The sequence below is a fragment of the Papio anubis genome, chromosome 6 (genome assembly GCF_008728515.1).
Source record: "Papio anubis isolate 15944 chromosome 6, Panubis1.0, whole genome shotgun sequence".
In the NCBI taxonomy this organism is placed as follows: Eukaryota; Metazoa; Chordata; class Mammalia; order Primates; family Cercopithecidae; genus Papio; species Papio anubis.
The window spans coordinates 29416319-29426797 of NC_044981.1; the positions used below are offsets into that span (position 1 = coordinate 29416319).

General features: G+C 52.5%; 1 protein-coding gene across 3 annotated transcripts in view; it reads right to left on the minus strand.

Moving 5' to 3' along the window:
- GABBR1 (gamma-aminobutyric acid type B receptor subunit 1) overlaps positions 1-6951 on the minus strand; it is a 30085-nt gene extending 23134 nt beyond the window's left edge. The window contains exons 1-6 of one of the 3 annotated variants that reach the window (XM_031667017.1): positions 6642-6951; positions 6091-6178; positions 5183-5386; positions 4246-4431; positions 2887-2907; positions 1277-1437 (exon numbers count right to left, since the gene is read on the minus strand). In XM_031667017.1, the coding sequence (XP_031522877.1) occupies positions 1277-1437; positions 2887-2907; positions 4246-4431; positions 5183-5386; positions 6091-6178 (660 nt within the window). In that variant the 5' untranslated portion in view covers positions 6642-6951. Of the gene's footprint in view, positions 1-1276; positions 3999-4245; positions 4432-5182; positions 5387-6090; positions 6179-6641 lie in introns of those variants that run through there. The other 2 variants (XM_031667018.1, XM_031667016.1) reach the window with 2 other exon arrangements.
- Positions 6952-10479: the final 3528 nt, after the last annotated feature.

The window sequence follows — 10479 nt, forward strand, 5'->3', positions numbered from 1 at the left end:
TTCTCAAGTACCCTACTTTCAACCTCACTTCTGTCCCCTCACACACCTATCACACACACACCTATTTCTAGGTGTATAGTGACGTTCTAAAGAATGAATATAAACCCTTGGACCACCCCAAGGTTGATCTTTGGTAAGATCACCAAATTCTCACCTTTTGTACTCTCTTTCACCCTAATCCAATTCCTTAAGTCTCTGGGGCCCCATGTCGGTAAATATAAATTTGAGGTCTTAAATTTCCTTCCCTGTGTCACATCCTTTCCCGCACCCCCAATTATTCATGTAGGAGAGAGGGGTGGGAAAGGAACCTCATTAAAAGCTATCCCCTAATACCCCTGGACACAAAATTGCTTACCTTCTCTCTCCCTCAACTCACCTCCCTATTCCCTAAATCCCATTTCCCTTCTCACATCCTAGAGGCCACAATGCTATAAGGGAAGATTAAGGTCAGGACCCAAGTTCCATAGGGTGCCCCAAGATCTCTCATTATCCCCACCCTACCTCCTTGCCCCTCTTCCCCACTGCCATTCTTTTCTGTTCTCTTCTCCCTATATGCTGACTCTTCTCCATCCCCATGCTATTGTGGGGGCTCCCATGTGGATCCCCAATCCAAATCATTTTCCCAGTGCTTTTGCCCACCTCTTGATCATTAGCCTTCCCCAATCTCCATATGCCATCTATCCCACAGTCTGGGAATGCTCAACAGGGTTGGAAATAGAGAGATGAGAAGGAGTCAGGTAGGGCTCACCACTACCTTGCTGTTTGTTATGATAAATAAACTAGAGCTCTCAAGTCTCTCAAAATTTTCCTCATTCTGTCTCTATTCCTTTCAGCTCCAACCTACGCCAAGATTTTACCTTGTTACCATGGTAAATGTAAACCCCCAATCCAGCTCCCCACCTCTGACTTTCCCTCCACCCCCAACCCATTCCAGGGTTAGTTTACTCCCTCAGAGGATCAGTGTCTCCCAATACCTTAAATCCACCACCAGTTTCCCGAAACCCCTACACTTCTGCGAGACTCCCGCAGCGGGGCAGAAGGGTCTGCCTTGCAGCATGCTTAACCATCTTGAACCCCTAGACCCTCATCTTGGACCTCTAGCCCCTGCGACTCTCCCCGAGCTCCTGCACCTCCAGCCCATCTCCTGCCAGTCACACAAGGGAGGGGTCTGCCTCGCAATCCCAGAGACGACTCAGACAGATGGAGGCGCGTGCAGCTGGCTGGCCCCCTGCCCCGCAAGCCCCCACCTCCCACCCACCCCCATGTCCAGGGCTACCTTGCTGTCGTGGTGGATGAGCTTGAGCTCATAGTCCGGCAGGATGTCCCTGCGGCTATTCACGTCCTCCAGCGCCATCTCCACCGCGGGCTGGCAGGCCTGGCCCCCTGGCCAGCCCCCACTCATGGGAAACAGTGCCCCGATGTACACTGCGCGCCGTTCTGAGGAGGGGTGCGGGGGGACCCGTGGGTGAGGCCGCGGAAGATGGGGGGAGTGGGAGGCCCACACCGGAGCCACCCCTGCCGCCATCACAACCAGAAGCGGCAGTGGCCACCCCACCCGCGGAAAAGGGGCCCCTGGCCCCATGGTGTGGGGGGCAGGGGTAGCTGTTGGGGAGCGGAAGGAGCTCAGGGGGGACACTTTTCCCGGGGAGGGCTGCTGAGAGGGTGCCGGGGAGGCGCCTCCATCCCTGGTTTTGTGGGGAGGAGGGGGCGAGGGCCCCGGAGAAGCAGGGAAGGTTGGCTTCCTACAGCCCCCGCGGCTCTCGCCACCGTCGCCGCCACCGCGGACTCTCCTCGCGGACTGACTGACCGACGGAGGGGAGGAGGAGGAGGAGGAGGGAGATGTGGGGCTGGGAGGGGGCTCTGACGTCACGGACGGCGCGCGGCAGCTGGGGGTGGGGGGGCGGGCGGGAGCTGGGGAGGCAAGAAGGGGGCGGGGAGGGAAGCGAGCGCCTCGGTGGGAGCGACAGTCGGAGGGGCGGGGAGGGGAGGGGAGAGGAGGGGGGATGCAACCTCGAGGAGGAAAGGAACGAAAGAGGAAGGGAGGGATCTCACTTAAGGGGACCCGAGGGGAGGAGAAATGGGGACGGGGCGTGCCAGGCGGGCGGGGTGGGCGGAGGGAGCCGCGGGAGGCTGAAGCACGGAGGAACCAGAGGTAGGAAGGGAAGGATGCGAGTGGGACGGGAGAGAAACGGGGCTGGCGCCTGAGGTCTGAAGTGGGAGTATGAGTCGATACAGTGAAGCACTGAGGGTGTGGGGGGAGAGGAAACGGTTTTGGAGGGAACGAGTTGGGTGCGGAAGGGAGACTGGTTTGAGGGAGTGGTGGGGTCGTGGAAGGGAGCCTGGGGCTGGGTAGACAGAAACCTGAGAAAGGGAGACGGGACATGGAATTGAGAAAAGACAAGGGAAGGGGTCCACAGAAGGAAAGGATGTGGGGAAGAGCGGGAGAGGCCTGGCCAGGGTTGGGATGGGTGGGACGGGCTGAGGAAGTCCATTAGGTGAAATCCTAGGAGGCAGCAGGCTGGAAAAGGTTCCAGAGAAGGTCGCAAGAAACCCCACAGGGAAGACGTGGTGGAAGCTCAGGGTCTCCCAGCACCCTGCCGCCCTCTGCTGGGCTCTGCCTGACACCGGCGAGGCAGTCTGGGAGGAGGTGGAGCCCAGGGAAGTGTAGCCAAGCAGGGACACGGAGGGACCGCAGCCCCGTGGAAAACCGGGACTGGAGGCAGGAAACAGGTAGGAAGGGAAGGGGGTGGCCGCAAACTGGGGTGGGTTGGGGAAGGTGACAACGGACGACGCCCCGTAGCCTCAAGGGCAGAATTTCAGGGGGTGGAGGGTGCAGAGTGAAGGGGAGGGCATTGCAGTGCACGCGGTAAGGGTTTCTCATCTCACCTGAGTGTGGCGTTCGATTCACTGGCAGCAGGAAAGACGGGGATCAGAGAAGAGTTACCACTGGCGCCCAGCTTCCCTGGCCTGATCCCCAGCCCCCTCCCACACCTGTCCATGCTGAAGACCGGGGAGGGCAGAAGCCTGCGTTTCTGAGGGGAGGGTGCCTGGGGATAAGAGTAAGGTGGGTCTGGGGATCAGGACTTATTTGCTTCTTCGAGTTTTCATAGGACAACAGAATTTGAGACAGGAATGCCAATAGCTAAGTTTGGGGCAGATCTTGGTTCTGTGGTGCCTGAATATTACAAAATTGGGAATCTTTAAGAAAAAAATTACACATACAATTGGCTTTAAGCAATTGCTGTTAAAATCTTATTTCTGCAATTTTTACAAAAGCCTATTACCATATGAACACATATCCATCGAGCCCTCTATATTATTACAGCACAGGAAGAGGGCCCTGTAGGTGAGAAATCTTGAAGCCTAAGTTTCAGTAGTGTCATAAGTCCACCCCTGGATGGGACTCTCAATTTCCAGAATAAAATGGTAAACTAGAAGCAGAACAACTGAGTTATGTGAGGAAAGTAAAGCCCAAGGATCTTGAAAGAATCTACCAGGGTAGAGGAAGTATGAGGCATAGGAATGGGATGACTGCACCCCAGGAGAGAAGATGGCAGAGAGTTCGGGTGCCTAGAAAAGGGAGAGTTTGTAGAATTACATGGCAAAAAAAAAAAGTAGACAGACACAACACTGATTCCCTTAGGGAATAATGGAGGTTGTCTGGGAGGTATAGAAAGGACTGTCTTCTTCCCACCCCATCCCTGAGTTGTTCTTCATCTTCTGATAGTGCTGCCTCCAATTTTAAGTCTTTTACCCTAATATGTTTTGACCCCCAGAGCTCTCCTTCTCAATTTTTCTCAGTACAATGTTTGATTTATTTCTGAGACTTTACAATAAATTAATTATATAAGGAATGGTGAGGGATCAATTCTAGAAGAGGGTGATGCAATGGAAAGTTGTAAGTTTAGAGAAAGGGAAAATTGGAGTATTTAAACCTTAAGAAGGTGAGAGAGGTGAGATTCATAAAGGAAAAGAGAAAACGTGAGGCTTTAAGACTTGGGAGCAGGAAGAAGATTTTTTTAAAAGGTAAAAGAAGGAAGCCCACAACCTACAGAGGATACCCGGGACTGCAAGAGGAAGTTTGAGGCAAGTGATGGAGGAAAAAGGGACTTTCATCTCCCCCTTTCCAATGTCCTCCCCCACATTTTTATAGCTCCCCATTCTTTCCCATTATCCATTCCCACCCCACTCCCGTCCTCACACAAGCGTCCTCATCAGCTGCATGCAGGCAGCTGTTCCCCTCACCCTGGCAGTGGGGCTTGGGGGTGCTCCACTGGCCCTGACTACAGATGCTCCGGGAGCTGCCCACCAGATGGAAGTCGGGGTCACACCGGAAATCCACCCGGGCTCCGTCCAGAGCTGGGAGGTCCCCACCCGTCAGGAAAACCTTCCCATTTTCCAGGGTCAAATAAGACTTGGAGCAGATTCGGACTGTGGAGAGACAGGAAAATAAGAAGAGAGGCGAGTTGGAGAAGGCTCTTTCCCTTTAAAGAGCAGGGGACTCAGGTGTGGGTTTGGGTCCACAAGCATCCTGCTCTAAAGAAAATCACATGTGAAAAGGATTTGCCTACCTATCTTCCAATCCTCCCTTACCTCTGCAAGCATCCACAGATTCCCGAAAGAAAAAAAAAAAAAAATTATCATTGTAGGAACCCAAGATGGGGCTATAAGCACACAAAATGGGATCTCTTCAAAGTCAGCTACAGTGGGCGGTTCTCTGGCTTTGAAATATGTAGATGTATATAACTTTGGATGCACAATCAGATTTTCTTATTATAGTTGGCTTCTATTAATATTAAACTGGCTTTTGTTTCTTGGGCATATGGTCTCTGGGTTGGTGACAGAGGTATTCAAAAATGTGATGAAATCATTTTAGAATTTTTTTGTCATCATCTGCCACTAATGATCCTCAAAGAGAATAATTCACAAGATGAATTATCAATGTTATAGGCCAATGATCAGTGGCCTAATGAAGGGAGGATGAAATGAACTGTGCAGGCTGCTGGCTCTACTACCTCCAACCGCACAGGCAAAACCGCTCTTATGTAGTAGTCTTTCAATAAATGTATTTGTGAATTTTGGTATACTGGATTTAAAGTGCTGACTTGCAAGCAGTAATGGTAAGTTTGCGGCAGGAAAAGGAATGGTCTTGAAGAGGGGAGGGGCTTCCGAGGCTACTCACCACAGCGGCTGGGTGTGTCCATATCTGTCCAGGAGCCGTTGGCCAGGCACTTGCGGACCTTGGGCCCCACCACCTCGCGCTCCCCCCGGCACACATACTCAATCTCATAGTCCACCGGCAGGAAGTTGATAGCCTTCACCTGGTCCCGAGTCAGGCCCCGGTACCTGATGCCCCCTTCCCAGGGCGGGTGTATGATCTGGCAACCTAAGGGGTGAGTGGGGGAGGCATACAGAGAGGAATGGTGGGAAAGAGGAAAAGGCAGGCTCCCCAATGGGAGGCAGGGGAGGGTAGGGCGTGGTCTGTGGGCAGGCTGGGGACAGAGGAAGAGGGATGGGGCACTAGAGGGTGGGAGTGGGGACAGGTACAGATCCCCTGGCTAAAGGACCGAGAGTAAAGGGCCAGGGTTAAAGCTGATGAGAGAACCCACAAGTGGGGAGGGAAGGGTGCTGGGTGGAGGTAAGGAAGAAAAGTAAAGAAATCATGAAGGGTATGATATGTGGGTGGAGCTTTTATTTAAAAAAAAAAAAAGGCTAAATGAGGATATTTGAGTTGAATTAGGACAGGAGGATAAAGGGGGCCTTATAAGATCATCTGGACAGCAAAGTGGGACCAAGAAAAGGGAGTAGTTGAGGTAGTAATGAGGGGCTGGGAAAGGGATTGAGGCGGAGAAAATAATGCATAAAAAGGTGGTATAGTGTAGTAATGTGGGCAGAGAAAAGGGGTGCTGGATAGTAACGTGGGGTGACAGAAAGAGGTCAGCAGTAGTAAAGTGGAGCCGAGCAGAAGGGGTTGCCAGACCGGGATGATATGTGAGACTGACGGGATCGTGATGAGGACCAGAAATGAGGAGATGCAGGGAAAGGGAAGTGGGGCGAAGGAGGGCCCGAGGTCGTCGAAGAAGGATGCACCTTCCGAGGTGGCGTTGGGGGTCTGCGCCCCTCCCGCGCCCGGGGGGCGGAGGAAGAGTGGCGCCAGTAGCAGCAGCAGCAGCGGCATCTAAGTGAGAGGCGGCCATGAGGACCGGACCGAGCCCCGCCGGCGCGGCCCGTACTCGGAGACTACTCGACCTCTTGCGGGTTGCCTCGCAGGCTCCGACTGGGCTCAGCCCAGGGACCAAGAGAGCGCCCCGCGGAGGAGGCGGGGGCGGAGCCCCGCGCGGGGTGGGGGGAGAGGAGGAGAGAAAGCCTGTCCCCACCCTCCTCCTGCCTCCCTCGGCCCCCAACCCTCCCGGGACTCCACCTCTCACCACCTCCTCTCCCCCGGCCCCCGCGGCTCACAGGAGCCTGGCTTACCCACGCTCCTGGGATCGGCCGCCTCAGCGCTCCCCGATTCCATCCCCGCGGTTCCTCCTCTCCCCCAGCCCCGCTTCCCCCAGCTGGGCCCTGCGCCCACTGCCCCCTCCCCCACCACGCCGCGCGCCCCTCTCCGAGCCCTGCTAACCCGGGGCCCTGGCTCTTACCTCGGCGCGCCGGCCCGGTTCCCCGGCTCTCCCCGGGCCTCAAGGCCCCAGGCCCGGCCGCTCCTCCCCGCTCCCCCCCTCCGTTCTCCTCCTCCCGTCCCTCCTCCCCTCGAATCCAGGCTCCAGCCTGGCCAGGGTCTCTCCCCTCCTCTCTCGCTTCCCCCAAACCCCACCCCTGTCTCTTCTTCCCCGGGGCGGCGGCAGCCACGGGAGCGGGGAGCCGGGAGGGAAGGAGGCGGCGCCGGGGACCGGTGAGAGCTCCCGGGCGGAGGGAAGAAGGAGGGTGCAGGGGAAGGCAGGGCGGGGGGAAGAGAGGGGAAGACCGGGGAGAGGGCGCCTCCCACAACCCGAGCCCCGGGAGCCGCCCCGGATCCCAGCCCCGCCCTGGACCGCCCACAGCGCGGTGGGGCGGGCGGCGGAGAGGCGCGCGGCTGAGAGGTGGGAGAGAGGGAGGTGCGCTGGTGCACACGCACTCGCCGGCGGGCACTGGTCACTACCGGGGGACCTGCGGGCAAGACTACTGGAAGCTGGGGTCGGGATGAGGGAACCCGAGCCAAAGGCAGAGGAGCTGGCGCTGAGACAGGGAGTCTGGGATGAAGGTGGAGAAGGACGGCTGCACAAAAAGAAGGCAACCCTGGATCCGGGTGACAGGAGAGAAGCTGAGGCCCAGGAGAGAACTGCGACCGGAGGGCAAGAAAGAAGAAACCTGGGTCAGAAGGAGGTGGGGGAGGGGGGCTGAGGGCCACTTAAGCGCGAGAAGTGTTGGGTATAGAAAAGATTTCTGGGAGACTAGAGCAGCTCCATGGTCCAGCAGGATTGCTACTCGCCTGCTCTGCAGGGAACGCGCAGAACGGATTGGAGGCACAAAAAAAAAAAAAAAAAAAAAAAAAAAAAGGGAGGGGGACATCAAGGAGAGAAATTAAGGTACGAAGGGAGTAAAAGGACAAGAGAAAGAAGAACCTTCAGGTGGTTAGAAGCCAATATTATCTAATGTACTCCAGCAGGGCCTAGCAAACAGTATTTCTTGACCAAGGGCAAACTGGAAGCTCTAAAGACAGCAGGTACAGACCTTTCTGACGGCTCCAGAAGCTCTTGGCTATACCTTGAAGTGGAGGGGTGTGTGTGTGGTGTGGTGGTGTTGTTCGTAGGCCTGAGTTTGGGCTGGGAGAGGAAACAGTGGGCTCCTTCTTGCGGAGGGACAAAAAAAAAAAAAAAAAAAAAGCTTCTTTCTGACTGGTCCTAGGGGGAAAAAATGGTAGGAAGAAACCAAACACTGAGGGACTGACTAGAATTGAGGCTCTCAACCTTCAACTCTTTTTTACAATAAATATTTTGTAATGACACTTTTACTGTCCTAAATTGAGATTCATAGATGAGGCTCACGCCTGTAATCCCAGGACTTTGGGAGGCCAAGGCGGACCAATCACTTGAGCTCAGGAGTTTAAGACCAGCCTGGCCTGCCCAGCATGGCGAAATCCCATCTCTACTAAAAATAGAAAAATTAGTCTGGCGTGGTGGTGTGTGCCTGTAATCCCAGCTGAGACACCAGAATCACTTGAACCCGGGAAGCAGAGGTTGCAGTGAGCCAAGATCGTGCCACTGCACTCCAATCTGGGTGACAGAGCGAGACTCCATCTCAAAAAAAGAGAAAGAAAGGGAGGGAGGGAGAGAAAGTCATAGATGATATAACCTACCTACATACACACACACACACACACACACACAAAAGCAAAATGCTTCCCTTTCTGTAATGTAAAGGGGAAATGAAAGAAAAGTAACTTGCAATAAAATAATATAAACAGTATTTTAATGTGTGAGTGCCGAGGCCCAACTACCCTAGAAGTCTTGATGGAGTAAGCAGATGCTTCCACCTATTCACAGAACCACGGGGATGGAACTGCTACCAACACAGGCTGATCCAGGTGCTGAGTTGGTGACTCAACTACCTCCAGCATGTTGCCATCAATGAAGTGATTTAACAAAATGTTGAACAACTCTTGGTAGCAAAGTTAATTTTCCCTAAATTTACACAGAACTATAATTGCATTCCTAGAAAGTTCATTGTATATTTAAAAAAATTTTTTTAAACTGTATTAAGTTCTAGGCTCAGATAATTAAACACAGGTTTTCACTACATGAATGTCCTAGGGGACTTTTGAGAATCTGGGTGAGGAACAATTCTTCAACATGTAGGTAGTGCTTTGAAGAATCTTACACCTCTGCCCCACCCATAAATGTCAATAGTGCCCTTTCCCTTATCACCTGAGGTCCGGAGTTCAAGACTAGCCTGACCAATGTGGAGAATCTCTACTAAAAATACAAAATTAGCCAGGCATGGTGGTGCATGCCTGTAATCCCAGCTACTCAGGAGGCTGAGGCAGAAGAATCACTTGAACCCAGGAGGCAGAGGTTGCAGTGAGCCAAGATCATGCCATTGCACTCCAGCCTGGGCAACAAGAGTGAAACTCAGTCAAAAAACAAAACAAAAAAACAGCTAAAAGATGCATCAAAATGTTAACAAGAATTGCCTCTGGGCCATTAATTTTTGCATACTTTTCTTTTTTACTTTTTTTTTTTTAGATGGCGTTTCACTCTTGTCAGCCAGGCTGGAGTGCAATGGCGTGATCTCGGCTCATTCAAGCGATTCTCCTGCCTCAGCCTCCCAAGTAGCTGAGACTACAGGTTCACACCACCATGCCTGGCTAAATTTTGTATTTTTAGTAGAGATGGGGTTTCACAATATTGATCAGGCTGGTCTCGAACTCCTGACCTCAGGTGATCCACCTGACTCAGCCTCCCAACGTGCTGGGGTTACAGGTGTGAGTCACTGCACAGGGCCTGTACACTTTTCTTTTGTCATATTTGTTGTTCAACTTTTGTTCAAATGTTTTACAAGTGTCCCCTCTATAAATCATTTCTAATTGATTTATAAAGGTTTAAAAGAAAACCTTCCTAAGCAAGTTGAATCAGTATAGCTAAAATCTGTTATTTGTTTGGGAGGCAGAGGCATTTGAGGGTACAGACAGGGGCTCCAATTATATTCACTATACAAACCACTTACCTTTTTCCACCAGTAGCTGCAACTTCCCCCTTTCACATCTTTTCATACTCCAATGTCACTGCCAGGATTCCTGGCCATATTTTTCAGGGTATTTATAAAGGTCCTTCCAGAACCACTACTTGAGCATCCTAATTTCATCCTCCCCACAGTCTACTTCCTTCTTTTCCTTTTACATCAAGTACACAACTTATTTCCTCTGGAAAGCTCCCTGGGCTTGATCCCATCGTTCTCTCACTTCTGTAAAATTTGTACCTTTGGCAATGTCATCTCCTCTTGCAGTTTTTGACTGTTTTTCATGGAGACAGTGGAGTTCCTACTCAGATTACTGGAAAATGACAAATCTTATTCATTTTAGTTCCCATACTTTTTTAAAATTATTTTTATTTTTATTTTATTTATTTATTTGAGACAGAGTCTCACACTGTCATCCAGGCTGGAGTGCAGTGGTGCGAGCGAGCTCACTGCAACCTCTGCCCTCTGGGTTCAGCAATTATCTTGCCTCAGTCTCCTGAGTAGCTGGGATTACAGGCGCCCACCACCACTCCCAGCTAATTTTTTGTATTTTTAGTGGAGATAGGGTTTCACCATGTTGGCCAGGCTGGTCTCAAACTCCTGACCTCATGATCCGCCTGCCTTGGCCTCCCAAAGTGCTGGGATTACAGGTGTGAGTCACCGGGCCCAGCCTCCCATACTTTCTTTCTACCTCCTTTCCTCTCTTCTGCCTCATCTTCCATCCATCCCTGAGAACATATAGCCCAGAATTTAACACACTGGGAG